This window comes from Psammomys obesus, unplaced genomic scaffold (genome assembly GCF_907164565.1).
Source record: "Psammomys obesus unplaced genomic scaffold, mPsaObe1.curated_primary_1811, whole genome shotgun sequence".
Classification (NCBI taxonomy): Eukaryota; Metazoa; Chordata; class Mammalia; order Rodentia; family Muridae; genus Psammomys; species Psammomys obesus.
This window is the reverse complement of record NW_026585987.1, coordinates 4,016,752-4,037,083: the sequence shown is the minus strand read 5'-3', so window position 1 is coordinate 4,037,083 and position 20,332 is coordinate 4,016,752. Positions and strand designations below refer to the sequence as shown.

The 20,332-nt window shown below is 43.3% G+C and overlaps 1 protein-coding gene across 2 annotated transcripts in view; it reads right to left on the bottom strand.

Moving 5' to 3' along the window:
• The window catches only part of Npr3 (natriuretic peptide receptor 3), a 57,805-nt gene that overhangs the window by 36,022 nt on the left and 1,451 nt on the right, over nucleotides 1-20,332 (bottom strand). For both annotated transcript variants that reach the window (XM_055601140.1, XM_055601141.1), the window contains exons 2-3: nucleotides 11,817-11,939; nucleotides 145-311 (exon numbers count right to left, since the gene is read on the bottom strand). In XM_055601140.1, the coding sequence (XP_055457115.1) occupies nucleotides 145-311; nucleotides 11,817-11,939 (290 nt within the window). The remainder of the gene's footprint in view (nucleotides 1-144; nucleotides 312-11,816; nucleotides 11,940-20,332) is intronic.

Genomic DNA, 20,332 nt, shown 5'->3' with positions numbered 1-20,332 from the left:
GAGAGAGAAGGCAACAGTGATGTTCAGACTTGAACTCGGAATTTTTGAATGGCTCAGAATGGGACACTTTGTCACCTCTGGTTTAATTAGAAGCCTGTTTTCAGGATGCTGAAGGGCGGGCGGGGCTCATGATCAAGCACTTACGTAATCCTCCTCATTGAGCCCTTGTTTCTCAACAGAACTTTTCACCTCCATGGAAAACTTCTCAAACTCAGGTTTCACAGTCCTCAGTAGGGTGACTGTTTGGAGGGATGAGTATGCTTGCTTAGCTTCAAAGTCGTGTTTGTCTCCTCTTTTCCACGAGCCATCTCCTACGGGAGAAATGAAAATATTTATAATTCCAAGCCAGTCACCATAAAGGGGCCATTCTGTCTTTTCAGCTGCAACGTGTCCCTACACGGTGCCTTTGGCAGCTGAGGCAAGAGTATTGTCATAGTTTTGCACTTAGGTATAATGTGACAATGTCAAAATCATTAAAGGAGAAACAATCTCTTTGGACACATGTTCCTTTGAAATGTGAGAAAGACAGCCAAGCTCTGTTGATGTAATTGCCTTATAATAACCATGAAACTGCAATTGTCAGCCCCCCGGAACTGCGGCACTGCGGAAGCAAAGGGAAGTTTTGTTCCTTCCCATTCATACTTACTTTCAATGCCTACAATCCATTACGGAAGTGAACCAAGTCACTAGCATGGCCAAATAAGCATAATGGTATTCGGATCTGAAATGGCAGGTTACAGGAAGGCATGAGGGTGGCATGCTTACGAACTAAATTAGTACTATCAAAAGTTGGAGGTCACTGTTACTTCTTCCATCTCTCCAGGATGAAAAGGGCAGACTTAAGGGCTTACATCTGTATAGTATTGGCAACGTCATCAAAATTATTCACTAAACAATGCTAAGTTAGTGTGGAAAGTATAATGAATATTTTGAAAAATCATATATCAAAAATAAAAGATAAATGATAGATAGATCACAGATGATATATGGAAATATCATACATGCATATATATACATTCATACATCCACACATAAATGCATAGATACATGCACACATATAGATGCATACACAACATACATAGATTCATAGATACATACGCATATATAGATACATACATACACAGGTGATGGACGAATCAAAGATATCTTAAACGCTTTATATGCATAAACTCAGTCCTCAAGATAGCCTTTCTATTGGGCAGATGAGGAAACTGAAGCACAGAGACGCTGAGCGGCCCTGATGCTTCACGGAGCCTGCCTCAAAAAGTCACTGCTAGTCATTCTCTTCTCTTGATTTCGCTTTGGCGTTTTAAAGGGCCTCAAGAGACGAGGTGGACCCCAACTTATGACAATAAGCTACCCTTGAAATAAGTCATGATTATAAACCCTGGAGCTCTCGGAAACAAGATGACAGCCTGATAGAGTCCCACACAAGCCAGATGTGCACCCTGAGCCCCAATCTACAGTGAGGGCTTGAACCTAACAGCTCAGTAGCAAGAGGACCTCTGGGAGCTCGTGGGACATCTGAGCACATGTACATGTCTACTCTTGTTACAGTCCCAGAAGTTCGGTGGGGAATAAATGAGTCTGGGACTGCAGCACAGCTTGAGCCAGATGAATCTGGGCTGTGCACAACTCTACAGTAGCCATAGAGAACATCAGAGAGGTCTTTCAACCATCTCCATTAAGTTTGAGAAAGAGATTCAAACCATGTGAATAACCAAATAGCTGATTAAACAAAGCAGAGAGAAGAGGCAACAAGCTCCAAGCAAGAGCCATCTCATGTGAAGACAAGGAATTAGTCTGGTCCTAAAAGTGTAAATAGGATTTTAATAGGTGGAGAAGAAGGCAGAAAGGCATGTCTGGCAGAACCCACACCACCGGGCAGAGGTGCAAGTGTGTATAGCATCCAGCGGGCAGTGGATGGAAGATGGATCTCAATCTGGAAGATGAGAAAAGGCAGAAGTGGAGACTGTGTTTGTGGAAGTATCCATTTCCTCACCGTCCTAATAACAGCAACCATTTATTAATTGCTTACTATGCCCAGGGAACTACTAGAAGATAAACACGACAGAGATAAAGACTAAGTCTGTGTTCAATGACCACAAAATTAAATGTCACCACAAAATTTGACAAGTCATCCTCCCTCTTCTTCCGCTATTCCCACCTCTTCTGTGACTCCTCCCAAATCCTTAAGAGACCAGAGTCTAACAGAAGCCATGCCCAGCTCTGGATAGCTGCTGCTATCTGTCAAATGCAGGGGAACCCAGAAGGCTACTCCATCCCCAAGACCCAGACAAAGTAGCACTTACTAGCCATTGAAGACTGCCAAGTCTAAGAGTTCCCGTGGAGAAACCTCCTTCCTATAGACACAGGGTATGCGTTTACTGAATAATCTTCTTGTTTTCAATTGTATTTATTTTTAATTATGTGTATGCATATTCTCCACATGCATACATGTGCCTGCAGAGACCAGAAGAGAGCACTGGGTCACCTCAAACTAGCGGTGCAGGGGTTGTGAAGAGCCCAATGTTGAGAACCTAACTCGCATCCTCTCCTCTGTAAGAGCAGCACACGCTCTCTTAACTGCTGAGCCTTCTCTCCAGGCCCTACTGACTTGTTTTTAATTGAATCAGGGGTCAAGATTCTCTGAAGCTGGGATATACCACATGATACTTGCCTAGCAAACATGAGTGCCAGAGTTTGATGCCCACACTAGGTTTAAGAGGGCATAGGTGGAAATGACTAAAAGTTCCGATGATTCTAGAGAAAGAAAATTATCGTTTTTCATCAATGGAGAAGAGTTTGGCTTTCTTCAGGGACTTGAGAAACTCTTAACCTTGTGGGGTCTCATGCTACATTAGAAAATGTATGCAGAATTGGGACAGCTATTATCTCAGCAAAAGAAACAGTAAGAACATTTATTTTCAAAAACAAGTGAAATCCAGTCCATAATGCCAGCAAGCATGACCTAAAACAAAATAATTTTAGAGTTTTGTTTTCTAGAAAAAAATAGAAACTATGATGCTTAAGAAAGCCAAGCTAAGCTAAGCGGGAATCTGTTCACAAGCATAACTACTTCTTCTTCAGTGAGCTCTTCTCCCACGCTGGACTGTTGAACACGAGGAAAACAAAGATGGATTTGGCGCTATGTCCCACCAGTGGGGACAAATTTAATTCAGCAGACAGCTAGGTGCCTCTGGAGATTTATGAGCGGAACAGGAGAATGACAGGCGAGGACCATGCCTTAGGAAATAGCAGAGGATTAGAATGGGGAGACACTGAGCATTTGCAGCCACAATCATCCAGGCAAGAGGTTAAGAGAGGTCATTTGTGGGAAGTCACACACCAAAAACACAAATGGGCCCTCTAAGAGGTCAGGCTCACTAAAAACTTTCCTTTTCTTTCTTCTTTTTTGTTTTTTCTTTTATTTTCCTTTTCTCGGGATTTTGATATGATAATAAATTTTTCAAAAATAAATATTTTTTTTACTTTTATAATCATAAAAGGAGATAGCACTTATGAAGATAAAAATAAGACAGCTGTTAAAGAGGAATCCCAACCTCTACAATGGTTAGGGAGGGATGGCCAACAGAGAGAAAAATGCATCACAGGAGATGTCAAGGAGAAGAAAAAAAACAAAACGGTGATCCTCCTGGCAATGATGTCACACGCCTTTAATCCCAACACTTGGGAGGCAGAGGCAGGTAGATCTCTGTGAGTTCAAGGCCAGCCTGGTCTACAAATCCAGGGCAGCCAAGCTACACAGAGAAACCAAAAAAAAAAACCAAACAAGCAAAAAACAGTAATCGTTGGGAAAAAGAGCAAAGTGAAGTAGAGAAGGAAGAAAGAAATGATAGTGTTAGTTGATGTTACTGCAGATCCAAAGTGACAGCTGAAAGCTCAAAAGACACCTCCAGGCTAAGGTTGGAAACAGGTCTGAAGCCAGAGAGAGTAGAGGCTAGAAAAGTCGCTGGGTGTCGAGTGTACACAGATCAGGGTTGGAGCCCAACGGCCATCTACCCTAAAGAAGACAGTACAGGAGGGAAAGGAGAGGGCTGAGCACAGACTGTTGTTAGTGAGCAGAAACAGATGCACGAACAGACCCAGAAAACTAACACTGGCCTCAACACCAGGAGAATAAGACTCTGAGAAACGCCTAGTTAGAAACTACCCTGGGCTTCCGTGGAGCTACGTCATGCCACATAGTAGCCACCAGCTACATGTGTTACTACTTAAATTTGCAATTTAGCTCAAAATTCAGTTCCTTCGTCCCATTTGCCACATTTCAAGTAGTCAGTAGTCAGCCATGTGTGGCGTGTGACCTGTGGCTACCCAGGCAACACGAAATAGGACGTAGCTAGCCCAGTGCGATCGTGCATAGTGTAATGGTGGGACTCAAAGGGCTGGGCTAGGGGTGACAAGTTTGATGCACAACTAAGCAAGAGCATGTACAAAAAAGGTGGGGAGAAATGGAACAAGGTGAAGAAAATGAGTCAGGAGGAGAAGAAAAATACAGAGAGAGGGAAGAAAGGAAGGAAGGAAGGGAGGGAGGGAGGGAGGGAGGGAGGGATGCTTTCACAAGGAGTAGCATTAAGAGCACTGTTTGGAGTCACAGCCTTCACCAGGGCTAAGAAATTTGTTAATAAAGCTACTCGTGACCTTGAGGCAATGACTTTCAGGAGAGTGATGGGTATTGACATTTTTTTTAAATCATGTGTCAATGGTTATTTAATTACCAACTTAACATAATCTATAATCATCTGGGAATAAAGTCTCAATTGGAGGTTTCTGGATTAGGTCCTCCATGTCTGGGGAAAATTATCCTGATTAGAAAGACTCCGCCATTGCAGGCAGCATCATTTTCCTGGACAGAAGGGTCTGGGGAATGTAAGGTGAGAGCCGAACATTAGCACAAGTTCATCAATATACTGTTCTCTGCTCCTGACTGGGTATGGCATGTGACTAGCTACTTCAAATTTCTGTCTCTTTGAACCACCAGCAAGAGGAAACAAAATTGTGTGTCTGTCTATCTGCCTACGTGAGTATAAGTTACATGTATATGTAGGTGTGCATGTCTGTGCATGCATGTGTATGCATGAATGCCAGAAGAGGACATCAAAACCCTGAGAAATGGAATTACGGGCATATAGGGGTGCCTGGCTTGTTCTGTGGGTGCTGGGACTTAAGTTCCAGTTCTCATGATTGGGCAACAAGAGCTTTTAGGCACCGTGCCATCTCTTTAGCTCCTAGTGTAGTATTTCCACAACTGTGCTGATAAAGGAATTAGGAAGTCTGCTCCTGAGAAGTGGGCATATTGGAATATGGTTCTTCACCATCTCTTCAGAGTAAGGGACAGTGTGTGCTTTGCTCTGCTTTGTTTGGTTTTAATATTACAGGAACGCAAGCCTACACTGAAGGAAGAGGGAAGGCAGTCTGTGTTTAGCCCAGGAAGCTGGCTCCAATGACTGCTGCCTCTGCTCCCAGAGAACATCCTGGGAACTGTGACATCCTGCTGCTCCCAACACCTACCAAGGACTGAGCACACCATAGGCCTTCAACGTATGTGACCTGAGATGAAGAAATATCTGGGCATGACAGAATCTGCCTGCCGAACCCTGTGGCTCTTCAGCTCCAGTGGCTGTTAAGTGAAAGAAAAGCACAGCTCTTGCCTCATCTTATCCACTCTTCACAGCCCCAGTATCACAGTCTCGCAGACACACCCATCAGACCTGCACAAACCTCTGTATGGATGCTTCGCCTGGAGCATGACACCCTTCAATCCTCACAGCAATTCTATGAAAAAGACTGAGATCTGATACCTTACAAACCAAACGCAAACCAGGGACAGATGCTTGAGCCCTGTCCAACCTGTGTTCAGCTCCTCAAAGCTGAGGCACTCCAAGATTTAAGACTATATTTGCAGTGCACGATGTATGGATTTAAGAGAAAATGGTAGCACAAGAAAACCAGAAATCCTAACAGCCACTAGAGCCGAAGGGGTATACGAGAATTCCTTCCCTTTTCGCCTTTGTTCCGAATTGACTTTAACGTGCCTATATCACCTTTATGGCAAAGCATTATAAATCCAATCCCTCCGCTGGTGTCTGTGTTTGGCTTTCCATTAGACCTCACCTGAATTCCTGTGTCTGAGTTCTCAGGAAGGCAAAGTGAGGAGGCACAGTTGGGACTGTGCCAGTAACTTCCCACTGTATACCTTTGAAGAAGGTAATAAGGAAGCTAATACAACTAGAGAGAAATGCTGGTAGACGCTGTGAAAGTGTCTGTAAGATAATACAATCATCTGCTCTCTGGATGTTTTAAGTACTGTCTTACAATCTCTTCAAGCACTTTAACTCCCCACACACACACACTGTATTATGCACTGAACTCTTGGCAACCACAAAATCTGGGCAAGTCTGAAGAGAAATCCAATGGCTCACCAAGAGCCCTGATTACATTTAATAATCAGAGAAAAGAGTCACACTGTCAACTGCATTTTCTACAAGTAGCGGCGGAAAACGATGGCCGTCCTCTAGAACACCAGTTCTCAACCTGTGGGTCGTGACCCCTTTGGAGGGCTCACATAACATATATCCTTATATTTACATTACAATCCATAACAGTAGAAAAATTACAATTGTGAAGTAGCAATGAAGTAGTTTTATGGCTGTGGGGGATCACCACAACATGAGGAACTGTATTGAAGGGAGCAGCATCAGGAAGGTGGAGAGCCACTGCTCTAGAACATACAGACAGTTTATGTGGGGAGCCATAGAGAAGAGTGGATGTTGAAGAACCTTTGGAATCATAGCTCTGATTGTGGGTGTTTGAATGTTCTTTCTTTCTCTTTTTTCCTTTTTTTATTTTTATTTTGTTTTGTTTTGAGTCAGAGTTTCTCTGTGTATCCTTGGCTGTCCTCGAATAACGTAGTAGACCAGGCTGGCCTCAAACTCACAGAGATGCACCTGCCTCTGCCTCTGCCTCTCCGAGTGCTGGGATCACAAGCTTGCACCACCTCACCCGGCTAGGTGTTTAAATTTCCAAAGAAGACCATCTTAATGATTCTCACAATGAAGGTCCCCAGGATTCTGCCCACTGTGTGATTCTTTTGGCCACTTCCTCTTTGATGAACGAGTTTCAGGATCTGTGGAAGACTTGGCAAGGCGTGGCTCTATGCCCCTCCCCTCCTTAGTCACAGAATCCCACAGTGGTTTTGATGCTGGGGAGTCTAACAGAAAACAATTTCTGACCTAGGTTTTATCTAGGAGTAGCCAACCTCATAAACCGGAAGTTGAGTAGAACTTCCATGGTAGCCAACAAAGATACTGGAGTCACCGGGAAGGGTCTTCTCTCCTTGGCTATGCTTGACCTAGATTGACTAGAATTAAGAAATGACCCCTGCAGCCCTGGCTGCAATCTGTGATATTAAAAATGGAGGCAGGAAACATAAGTTTGTAACATTTATGGAATCAGATCCCTACCCTGGCCTTCCAACCTCCAGAGCTCTTTCAGGGGGAAAAAAAAAAATACCTTTACATTTGTGTCACTCTAGTTAAGTGTAATGATTATTCACTTACAGGTGTAATTCATAATGCATGCAGCCCCTTAGGGTGGATTAGCTGAAATTCAGTGAATACAACAGCAGAACATATCACCTGAAATGTGTATATAGAACTACCACCAGAGAAAAATTTAATAACTTAACTACAGTGCTTAACATTCCGTGTGCCGTGGCCAAAGCAAACTAAGACTAATGATGAAAGTGGCAAACACTGGTTAAATAATTATTATGCTTTATAAGACCTGCTGGGTAGTTAACACATTCTTCTCCTGTGTTTATCTGTTACTCAGCCTAACGTGTCATTAGAACAGGCTAAGGCTTCAGAAGAGCACAGGTTAACTCACTTTTCAGAGATTAAGGTTGCAGCTGTTAAAACTCTTAGGTCTTAGCCCTTGAGAGTTAGTCTCTAGGACAGTCTCTCAGGCTAATTGAGATCAAAGCCCAAAGTCTGAGCAAATGTCCAGTAAAATGAAAATAATGCAGATTTCATCAGAAACCTCTAGGATTCGCTGTGATTTGTGTAAAACCATTTTGAAATTAGGGAGATGGTTTGGCAGTTAGGAGCACTGGCTGCTCTTGCAGAATACCTCAATACAGTTCTCAGCACCCCAACCAGATGCATTCTTCCCCCCTCTGTGGGCACCAGGCACACAAGTGGCGCACATACATACATGCCAAGCAAACACCTACACACATCAAAGAAAAGAAACAAACCTAAACCAAAAAAAAAACTAAAAAGAAAAAAAAAATTGAATCCATAAAATAAGGTTTTCAATATGTAAGTAGTTTAAATATAAGCTATAGACACGAACTCCCTATTATTTTTGCAAGTTTTCTGTATGTCTAAAAGTCACAGGTTGCTCAAGTTAATGTAGCTAATTTTGCCCAGGCATGGTGCCACACACCTTGAATGCCAGCATTTGGGAAACAGTCTAGTAGATTTCTGCAAGTTCAAAGCCAGCCTGGTCCAGCTCTTCCAGGACAGCCAGGTCTACATAAAGACTGTCTCAAAAAAAAAAAAAAAAGTGATTTCTAAAACTTTAAATATACTTTTTAAAACATGTATGTTAAAAATAAAGCTGGAAGGGGATGCTGAAGAGATGGCACAAAATAAAGAGCACTGGCTTCTCTTCCAGAGGACTCCGGTTTGATTCCCAGCACGCCAATGACAGATCACAATTGCCTGTAACTCTAGTTCCAGGGGACCCAACATCTTCCTCTGGCCTCCTCGGGCACCCACCAGGCACACAAGTGGTACATGGACATACATGCAGACAAAAAAAACCTGCACGCATAAAATAAAAACAAATTGAAAAAATAAATTAAAAGGGGGCCTGCATAATGGCTCAGCAAGTAAAGGCATCTGCCACTCGATCCTGATGGCCCTCATTCCATCCCCAAAGCTCACATAAAGCTTGGAAGGAGAGAATCAGCTCCATAATATTGTCATCTGACCTCCACATACACACCACAGTTCGCACGGGCACAAACACTTACAACAACAGATTAAAAATTAAAACTACAGAAACTTTGCTTATGAACATAAAAAATAAATTCCAATAAATAAAGTTATATTTTGCAAGATAGATAAAGGATACAAAAATACACAAAACGTCATCATTGTCCAAAAACATAAACTGGTAAAACTTCTATGTGGGCAAAGTTTCCAATTCCTATCAATGCTTGCACATAAGCACCGAGTCAGCATTGTGCCTCTGGAAGTTTATATCATGTAATATATATTATATGTCTGAGCACGTGATGTAAGTGTATATACACAACAGGCTATCCAAAATATACTGTTCCCAATATCAAAAGGCTGGGAGCAGTGTTAGGAAATGGAGATTAATTAAAGATATGCTATGTAGCTGTACCATAATATGATCATTTTATTGAAAAATATTCCTGTGAAATACGTATGATAAACAAGATATATATTTCTAAGAAATTGGAATGTAACTTCTTGTCAGAGTTGCAGGATTTTAACCTATTTTCTCCAGGTTGTTTTTACAGATTTTTTTCCAAATTTTCTGCAATGCTCATGTATTGTAACAACAGTAGAAACCTATAAATGGGCTTGTCTGTTCATAGCATGCACTGTTATGAATCACCTTAAATTCTGTATTCCACCTCGTAAGACAGAGTTGGTGTTTTCCTTTAACCTGTTTTGACCCGTGTGTTAAAGAGCCCGGTGCTGCAGCCACTGATATCGTGACGTTCTGGTCTGGCGTCAGTGAGAGCAACAGTCCACTTACGGAAAGGAGGGGCGGAAAGCCCATAATGCGAGGGAGTAAGATGAACTACTGTGTTCATCCTGCAAGCGCCACATCCCCCAAAAACCCATTACAGGAAGCAGTAGCTGCTTTTGTTTCATCCACTTTTCTCTATTCTCAGAAGAAGTGTGTTATATTATTTGTATATAAACGCTGTTCACTGCTTAAGTAAGCCAGGAAATCAGGGCAGGAAGCCATGTTGAATGTTTAACAGCTTGGATCCTATCTAAATAACAATACAGCATCAGCAAGCACTGGGAAGCGGAGCTCACCGTAAACATGCCATCTGTGATCTGCATGTTTACTGCTGTAGAGCAGCCAGTGTTTCTGTGTGAGGAAATGTCCTATAGTTCTGAAATGTCTACTTGTGAGAGAGTCCTGACTGCAGTGGGAGGAAACGGCTTTGTATTTGTGATCACATTGAACCTCTTAAACCTTCTCCCACTGCGTGCGTGCTGGAGAGATGATTCAGTGGTTAAGAGCCCTGTGGAAGAGTGGAAGAGTAGCGGGGGGGGGAGGTGGGAGGGGCGAAATCGGAGCAGGGAAGGGGGGCGGGGGGCAGGGGGGGAGATAGAAGGACCTGAAGGGGACAGGAGCAGCACAAGGAGACCAACAAAGCCAACAAATCTGGGCTCAAAAGGCGCGGGAGTGGTCTGCAGAGACTGATGCACCAACCATGGAGAAGACCTAGATTCCCTGCTCAGATGTAGCCAATAGCAGCTCAGTCTCCACATGGGCCGAGTAAGGGGAGCAGGGGCTGTCTCTGACATTAACTCAGTTGCCTGCTCTTTAATCACTTCCCCTGGTGGGGCAGCCTTGCCAGTCCACAGAGGAAGAGGATGCAGGTATCCTGATGAGACTTGAACGGCTAGAGTCAGATGGTAGAGGAAAAAGGCTCCTCCTTTCTGTGGACTAGGGAAAGAAAAGAGGGGAGAAGAGGGAAGGACAGTGGGACTGGAAGAAGAGGGAGGGGGCTACAACCGGGAAACAAAGTGAACAAATCATAAAAAAAAAAAAAAAAAAAAAAATTAAAAGAAAAAAAGAGTCCTAGTTGCTCTTTCAGAGGACCCAGATTCAAGTCCCAGCAACCACATGGAAGCTTACAACAGTTTGTAATGATAGTTCTTAGAGTACCCAATGCCCTCTTCTGGCTTTCTTGGACACTGCACATATATAATGCACAGACATGAATGCAGGCAAAACACCCAAACAGGTACAACAAATTACTTATTTTAATTAAAAAAAAAAAAAAAAAAAAACAATCCTTTATTACACAGATCCTGGGAATTTCCCTTACTCCATTATAAGGAATCAAAGATGTCTTCACCCTCTATGCAGTGGCTCATGAAATTCTCCTATAGAGGGATTAAGATGTAGTGAGCTACAAGGAAGGGGAATCTGGGACAAAGACTTCCAAGTGCTTTTATCTCAACTTGAAGTGACAGTTATTTTTATTTTGTATTGCAGCCTATAAGAAACACATGTATAATATGAATAAATATTATATATATTCACATACTATTATACTATTAAAAGTTTTATGAAGCAAAACATCTGCTAACTACGGCACATCTTGGCATATTGTATCCTATAACAGTACGCCTTAATCTGTTCTTGCTGCCTAAAATCCTACTCCAAATCGCACTTAAGTTATTCTGACCATCTACCATGACAAGAAAGAACATTTGGTGCCTGCATGTACGTTCCTGTGCAGTTACGGGTGGACTACACTGACCCACACAGAAGTTCCTTCTCACGGCAGGTACATGGTGTCTTTTGCTCCTACTGGGTTCTCAGAAAAGATGAAACACTTGGGAAACCATGAGGCATTGTGGGGGCGCCCAGAAACATGAATGACCAAAAGCAAATAGGGCTCCCATGGTAACTGAAATTACATTTATGGACTTCACTAAAGCTTTTGAGTCTTTCTCCCTCCTCTTTACAGCCCTTTGACAGAGTTGGCGATGCTGGAAAGTTACCGTAGGAAGAACTGTTGAAGAGTTCAATGTTGAAGAAGGCGTAGTCTCCACTGGTCATGCCATGTCTGTGCACCGCCAACATGATGCTCCGAATGGTGTCACCACTGGCACACATGACCACCACTGTGGAGAGAGACATTGTCAGAGTCGCCCACACACAGCAGGCTGAAAGCAGGCCAAAACGACCAGAGCACAACAGAGGCAGAAGGGGCAGTTTATATAATCTCGAATGTCTCCTCATAAACTACCTAACCCATGGTCACCACTTAGCCAAAGAGATCCACTGCAGGTCCTATCGGATCCCCAAAAGTTGGTTAGAGAAATATACTCCATTTTTTCCTTACCATTTGCACCTATGATAAAACTTACCTTTTAAGTTAGACACTGTGACAGGTAGTAACTAAGAATAGATAGTTTTATTATTAGTTGCAATAGTAACTAATAATAAAATAGAACAATTATAACAATATACTACAACGAAAGTAACTTGAAACTTATGAGCTGTTTGCCTACAGAAATTTTCCTTCAAAGTTTTCAAACCACAGTTAACTATGGGTAGCTAAGTCCTAAGATGAAACCATAGAAAAAAGGAACAAAAGGAAATGCATACTAATTGTAATTCAGAGAAACTTAGTAAAATAGCACCATAGCCAAGTGATAGGAGCCAGAAGCACAGGCACAACAGCCTCCTGATAGAACACAGAAAAGACCAGAAATTATACAAATAGACGAAGCGCATCTGATCAGCAAGAAGCAGCTACAAACCCAGGCTCATAAAACATACTAAGAGGCAAGAAACTTAAAATAAAAGAAAACTAAAAGCAATGTGTGCTGTTCAGTTTCCAAGTTCTATAAGTTTGTAGTCTCACTGTCAAATATACGAGGGTTTAAGAGGTTGTTGCCCGTGGCCTCGAGTGAAATGGGGGAACTTGGCCACTGTCCAGTCAATCTGCTGGTTCTTGGCTCAGAGGTCCCATGACCAGAAGAACTGTATTTCCCCTTTACACAGAATGTGAAGAGACCCACAAAAGCCTGGGTGCTGTAAATTGCCTTATCATGATGCATGCCAGCTCTCTGAGATGTGAGTGCTGAAAGACATAAAACAAATTGCAAGTGGTGCCTAAGTAGCTTTGGCATCCTTCATAAAGGCCTGGGCTCCTGTTGCTATGTCATTCACTACACACAGTAGCTCGGTATCAGGCTATAACTGACCTTTTTTTACTACATAAGACCTCATACACAGGGTAACAGTTCTAGAAAACAGTTTTGAGACAATATAAAACTCCTGAAGCCCATAACTGTGAGAGTAAGGGTTGGGGTTTTTTGTTGTTTGTTTTGTTTTTTGGAAATATGATTATATATTTGGGATTTGTTTAAAAAAAAAAAAACCTCAAGATGTCTCAACAAAGAAGCTCACAAAAGAAATTCCTAATTACTGACTTGGACCCTCACTTTCGATCAAATTTTTTAAATGGGAAAATCACAGGCATAAAATAGCTAATAAGAGGCTAAAGCTGGGACAATTCAAAGAGCATGGATTCCAAGAGTGGGCATCTCCAGAGGGACCCATGAAGTTCTGATTGGCTGTCCACTAAGGAACTCTTATCAACTGGTATCAAGTGTTTAGAGTTCAGTGTCTCTCAATAGCCACGTGTAGAAACCGCTTCTGCTGGCACATTGGGCACATAGCCTACATGGTATTTATAAATAGATCGTCAGAACTGAAGGTTGCTCAAGTTCCAGGGGGGCCTGGAATGGTCATGAATACACTTGTGTCAACATGGCCTGTATCTAGGCATGCTAACTGGGGAGCCAAATTATACACAGTAGGAGGCTACACAGGTGGAAATGTGAATCAGAGAAGCTGGTGGGATGATACAAGTATCTAAAGGCACCAGGTGCCGATCCTAGGCATTGTTTTGAGAGCTATACCTGCCCTTGAATAAAACAGAATGTGCCCTGAGGCCACATCCCTACGTCCTGGACAGACTCGGGCCTTCATGATGCTTCTATTTTTACATTCTTGCTTTGCCTCTTTACTTCTCCTCCTGTTTCTACCATGGCTTCTGATGAATTTTTCTTGAAGTTACAACCCATTTGTGACTAAGGAAGCATGTCAGACAGTAGCATTTGGCTACCTGCTTAGACTTTCATTCTTTTCATTCTTAGTGATTTTTGAGTCAAGTATATGGTTTGCTACCAGAAGGAAATCCTCGTTCCCAAGATGAGGTACAGGGCATTGTTTCTCTCAGATAATCCAAATCCATAACATACACTGTCATCTAGTTTCAACTTAGGTAGAAGCAAGAATTTAATATCCCCAACAGAATGCTCAGAATAAAGAACCTTACCTTTTTATGGTGTCCTTCAACCTTTTAGGGTTTTCTCATTCTTTGAACTGTGGGTACTTTTAGCAAACTTCCCTTTACACTATTTATCAAAAGGATTGAATTTTTTTTTTCTGAGATAGTTTTCTGTGATTGTTCATATTTCATCATATTTAATTGCATAGTTAATAAGCACAAGTGGCAGATGAGTAAGCAAAATCTAAGAAGTATGTGGAAATCTGTGTCATCCTCAGACCTCCCAAAAATAGGTGAGACTGACAGAGAAACAGGGTCTGCCAATCCTCCTGCACCAGTTGGGGGAGGGGGGTAAATGCAGACAGCGTTGTTGTGTCAATGTGTATTTCCATACATAGGTGTCAAAGTTTTGACTGCATCTCTCTGTGTAAGCCTATTCTGTCCTAGAACTTGCTATGTAGAACAGGTTGCAATTTTCTGCAAATCAAGAAATCCACCTGCCTCTGGCTTCCAAGGGCCAAGTACGCGTCATCAAGCCTGGCTTTAATACACAACTATTTATTTAAGATCAAAATATTAAACTTCAGGTGTAAAGGATAATGACATGATGCTATGTGCTTCTTAGTAGCCTTTTTTCTTTCAACGTGTTCCACTTTAACTTGTGACATTAGGTGTCATCCTTCCCCATCTAGGTGCCACACTGTCCCCATAAATGGCCTCTCTTCGTTGCAGCATGATCTTGTAATCAAAGGGGGAAGGGCACAGGAATGGCCTTAAATGTTAATTAAGAGAACCAATCACATTGCAAGTGGTACACACACACACACACACACACACACACACACACACACACACTAGGGGAAATCTCCTTTCCACAGTCTTGGCTTTCTATTCCAACAACTCCCAAAGGGTTAGTATCCCTCTTCTCTCAAGGGGCTTTCATTTGTCCTCCCTCTAGTCCCAAGGAGACAGAAAGTAATAGATTATCTTATTGGTGGGTCTGGAAGAGCAGACGAGGTATACTGGGCTCTTTCTTCTTCTTTGAGGTATCTCTACTTGTACACAGCACAACTTTGTAGGCTAGTCGACAAGTGGGTAAAAGGTTGCTCCCAGCAGGAGACCTTCAAGTAAGAGACACTGTCTGTGGTTTGTGGCTGTCCCTGCCTACTTCTGGGAGCAGCTGATGGGAAGTAGACCTTTTCAGGCAGCATTTTTAAATGCATGTCCTCTAACCACTTTAAAGCAACAATGAAAAGGACATTTTCCACACTCTCCACCAGACTCTCACACCCTCGTTCTGTGTAGGCACTTAGACACAGGAGAAGGAAGGTAGTGCATGGAGGCAGAGCAGAGTGAGACACACTGCACACAGGAAGTGTGATCGCAGAAATGAAAAATCCAACAGTAAGGGCTGGACACTTGGCTCAGTGGTTAAGAGCACTTCTTGTTATTTCAAAGGACCTAGGTTTAATTCCCAGCACCCACAGAGAGGCCCATCACCGCCTCTGGCACCAGGGTACCAGGCCACACATGTGATGTAAAGACATACATGCACACATGTGATAGAAAGATATACATGCAGGCAAGGCAAAGTGCTCATGGACACAAAATAATAGAAATAAATCTTTAAAAAAAATAATGCAACAGTAACTCTGGAGAGCAGACGAAAGAAATCCCCAAACAAAGAGCATTAAAGAGGACAAAAAGTGGGCAACAAGAAATGTTGAGAGTCAGGTCATCTAACATCAAGTTAAAAATATATAGAAAAAATGGAATAAAATCATCAAAGAAATAGTTTAATATTCTTAGGGTTTCTGAGAAAAGGGACCAACCAAGGTTCAAGGTGAAATACTGAGAGCAATGTGAACTGTGATGAAGTGCTGGAGCATTGAGAGCAAAAAGAAGATTCTAAAATTTTCAGGGGGGGGGGGCAGTGATAGTAAACACTACTTCAGAATAAATCTATTCAAACAGCAACTTCAGAGTCTAGAAGCCAATGGAGTAATGCTACCAAATTTTGAGGAGGAAAATTACAGCATGGAATTCTATGCAGAATTGTACAATTATGTATAATTGTAACATGAGTTGATTTTCAGTTGAAATGTTTCAAAATGCATCTCTCATCCATGTTGGCCTTTGTCAGAAGGCTCCTGGAGGATGTGGTCCACAAACACCAAAGCATAAATCAAGAAAGGAGGCATGCTCAAAATGAGAGGTGACTGAAGTCTTGGGGAAACACTGAAGAAAGAGCTCAGGATGTAACAGTAGAGAATACCAAGAAAATGACAAAGCTGAAACAGCTCAGGAGCTTGAAATAGAGAATTTACAGATGACCTTAGCAGTCACTCCATAGGAGACTAACAAAAAGACATATATATATATATATATATATATATATATATATATATATATATATACATACATACATACATACATACATACATACATACATACATACATACATATATGGATATCCCAACTGGATCAACTGTGAACAGCATTTAAAAGATGACATCAATATCAATACTGAGCTAAGCAAAAATGTTGACCTGATCATATTAAATGAATGAGTAGAAGGAAACTCTTGCAGGCAGTAGATGAGAACTCAACCGTTTTCCACTAATATTCCAAGAGATAGAACCTAAAACTGGAAAAGAAAATTGAGAGCAGCATATTATTTGGCATTCTAAAGGCAAATTGTTATGGAGCATCCACAAGAGTCAGAAATGAGGCCTCTGGTAAGTCCAAAACAAGCTGTAGGGGAGAAGAAACATTGACTCCAGATAAGACGTGTCATTTTCTGACCTTACATAGATATGTACCTAACTTGGATAAAAATAAAAATTTAATTTCCTTCAAAGGCAGGATTCTCCGTTTCTACACTACATAGTAACAGATATCTTTTACAAAATACAGGTCATGCCCTTATTTCTGCTGTCTGAGAAGTTGTATTCACTCCAAAGATCCCTGCAACGCCCACACTGTAGTCTCTAGCACTTTTCTTTCCTGGTACTGGTGCTAGACAGATTTATGAAGGTGCTTTGCTTAAAAATTCTGCTGACAAGTTATTTGGTCATTTACACCAGACTACTAAAAACAAGCTGTTCTTGTAGTCACCAAGTATTTCTATCTCTATGGCCAGGCCCAATTACAAAGAAATAACTAAATGAATAAAACTAGTTTCCATGCAAAACCATTTGTGTGTAGATTACATTTAGATTGCATCATAGAAAGCATACAAACAAAACCACTATGACCTTTCACTGCTTAAAAAAAAAAACATATGTCTGTCTTTTTTTGTAGTAAACATGTCATTTCATTTACAGACCTTGGTCTGTAGCCAGCTATATAAATGAATCCAGTACTAAATAAAAAGTATTTGGCTGTTGTTCATTTGTCTGTACTTTGAGACAGGGCATATCCCAGGTTGGCCTTGAACTCACAATCACTTTGTCCCAGCTTTCTGAATGCTGAGGTTACAGGCTTGTGACACCACACACATCTAAAATCATATATGTATGTATGTCTTTCTGCCACTGACATCTATTTTCTAAAATAGATAGAATATTCTCAAGTACCTGAAATAGACCAATCCTGAATTTAAATGGCTAGCATGACTTAGCCACCTGCCTAAGGAGTCATCTTCAGTTTTCACTGAAATTTCTGGGGGAGGGAAAGTAATAATAATGTCTCTTCCAACTCAAATTTGTATCTGGAAGTAAACACAGAAATTTTATGAAAAGACTTGAATATTCAAAATTCACTAGGCGGTGTTCTCTGCCCCCACACGCACACACATAAGTAAAAATTGGGCACCATCTTGTGTCAAATATGATGTCTGGCCAAACAGCCCCTTGTGAAATCTCATCTGCTGCTCCTTAGTTCTCAAGGCTGCCTGCGGCTGCCTCTTGAGAAACTCTCTCTTGCCCTCACGCCTGGGAGTTGACATTGACCCTATCGTCACCTTCGACACTGGTATAAATGCAAACTACAAAACAGACTGTGAAATCACTGACTTTTATAACTCACACGTGCTCAGGTATGTGTATATTAATTCCATTATACTTTTTAAGCTTTTCAATTATTGACTTAGGTGGTATACCCCTAGGAGATAAGAATAATCTGGGTTTTTTTGTGGGGGAGAGGTGTTTGGTTTTGTTTGTTTGTTTAGTTTTCTTTTCTATAGGGCATCATGTAGCTGAAAGAAAATTTAGCCACGTTATTATTGAGGTGGCCACAGGTCACTTTTTGCCAGTGAGGATATTGAGATATCCATACTTTGATTTTAAAGTTGAAACGTTCTTTCCAAAAGAGGGGGTGGGCGGGGCTCCCTAAAGCATGCTCGGGCCCATAAGGATAGAAGATGCTCTGGAGCAGAAACACCGGCAGTCACATTCTTACGTTTGGATGAATACAACAGCCACAGCAGAAGAGCAGTTGGAAGAGGCCTGATCCTCATCCAGCTCCTTGTTTCACAGAAGAAGCACGTTCACGTTCAGAGCCTTGCAAGGCACACAAGTTGCATCCAGAAGCGTGCGCTTCTCAACCTAAGGTTCTCCCCAGGATGTGGCTTCCCCTTCTAGGTGGAGGGGACTGTCGAAACTATAACACAACTCCCGCCACAATGAAGCCACACAGTTACTGCCTGAGTCTGGCATTGTTTCGGGGAATGCTGGTGGCTCTGCTTAGTAAACCCTTCCAGCAGCCCCAAGATGTGGCTGTTGCAGAACAGCCTGGGGTACAGTTTAACAGCCCAGGATCCTGCCAGCGAGCAAGTGGCTGAGCCACAAACTCCACTAAAACCATGCACTAAACCCTTTTACTGCACACCTTGACTGAGAGCTCACGACTTTCACTGCGAAGAGTAAGAAATGGGGGGGAGGGGAGCAGCCTGGAAAGGAAACTATTTTTACTCACATTTCAGATAATCTGCCGTATCACTGCTGGACTCAGACTTTAGCGAAAGGAACCGTGAGATCCTAACATTCTCACCTATAGAATACACACACCAGTCTGGCAAACTTTCTCCGCTAAACTGAATGGGAAAGAAACGCGGAGAGATCTGATCTGAGTACATCTGTCAAGCTCGGTGTATTTAAAAATAATGGTGTAGGCTGAACGCGGGCTGGAGTGCTTTTAAACCAGGACACACCAGCCCCTGGGCCCACCATCAACTGTGACCCTCCCAGCACCACATGAGCACGAGACGGCTGGGGGGGGGGGGGGGGGCAGAGCGGGACAGATCCACCAGGCCTCTTCATCCCAGGCCGCTGCGCCAAGGTCACAGCCTCCCTGGGCTCAACAAGGCTGTGACAGGGTTTGCAAAGCTCGGACCTAGCCGGGAGGGAGGACACACCCCCAGTCCCAGCCTGCCCTGGGAAGGGCCCAACTTTGAGCTCAGCTTCTGGAAGCCCAGAACAGAAGGCTGCAGTAGCCTGAGGACTGGGAGTAAGAAAAGGGTAGAGGTGGGTTTCTCCCGCGGCAGCGGCCAATCTGCCACCACGGGGCAAAACTTTCCTTTTACACAACCAACGCCCTGCCTGAGCACCTAACGGTGACTCTGCGCGGACAGCCTGGAGTTCTCACGGTCCCGACCTGCCCTGCCCGCGCTCTCTGCAGCACCTCTTCGCTACAGGGTGTAGCGAAGAGCTTAGAGGGGCTCACCGGAGAGAGGGGCCCTGTGGCGCCACCCTCGGAGCGCTCTCTGTCCACCTCACCTGTTCTGAGCCTGCAAGCTTCGTGCTACGCAGAACTGCAACCCTCAGGCCCAGGTCCCCGGCATTCCGATTGCGGACAAGCCCTGTGCCCCGGCTCGGCAACCCTAGGTGTCCCCGGGATAGCACCCCAGGGCATCCGACTCTGCGAGGGGGAGGGGATGTTACCCCGGACGCCAAGGGCGCCTGCGCGCCAGAGGCGGGATTTCTCGAACGCTGAGAGCCCGGACCCGGACCTCCGGACGCACGGCCCTGTGCGGAGACTCCGGGCTCCTCCAACCGTCTACACTGCAGAAATCTGGGCAGCCGCGGGGGATTCACGCGCCCCCGGTAGCCACGGTCACCACCCCCAGTACTGAGAGGTCGTTTGACTCTCGTTTCCAACCCTCGGCGACTCGGGGAGAAACGGTTGGGATGGGGACCCGGGGGAAGGAGGCTCCGCCGCCGACCCTCGGGCGCGCGCTCCGGCCAAGCCCTTCCCTGCGCGCTTCAAAGGCTG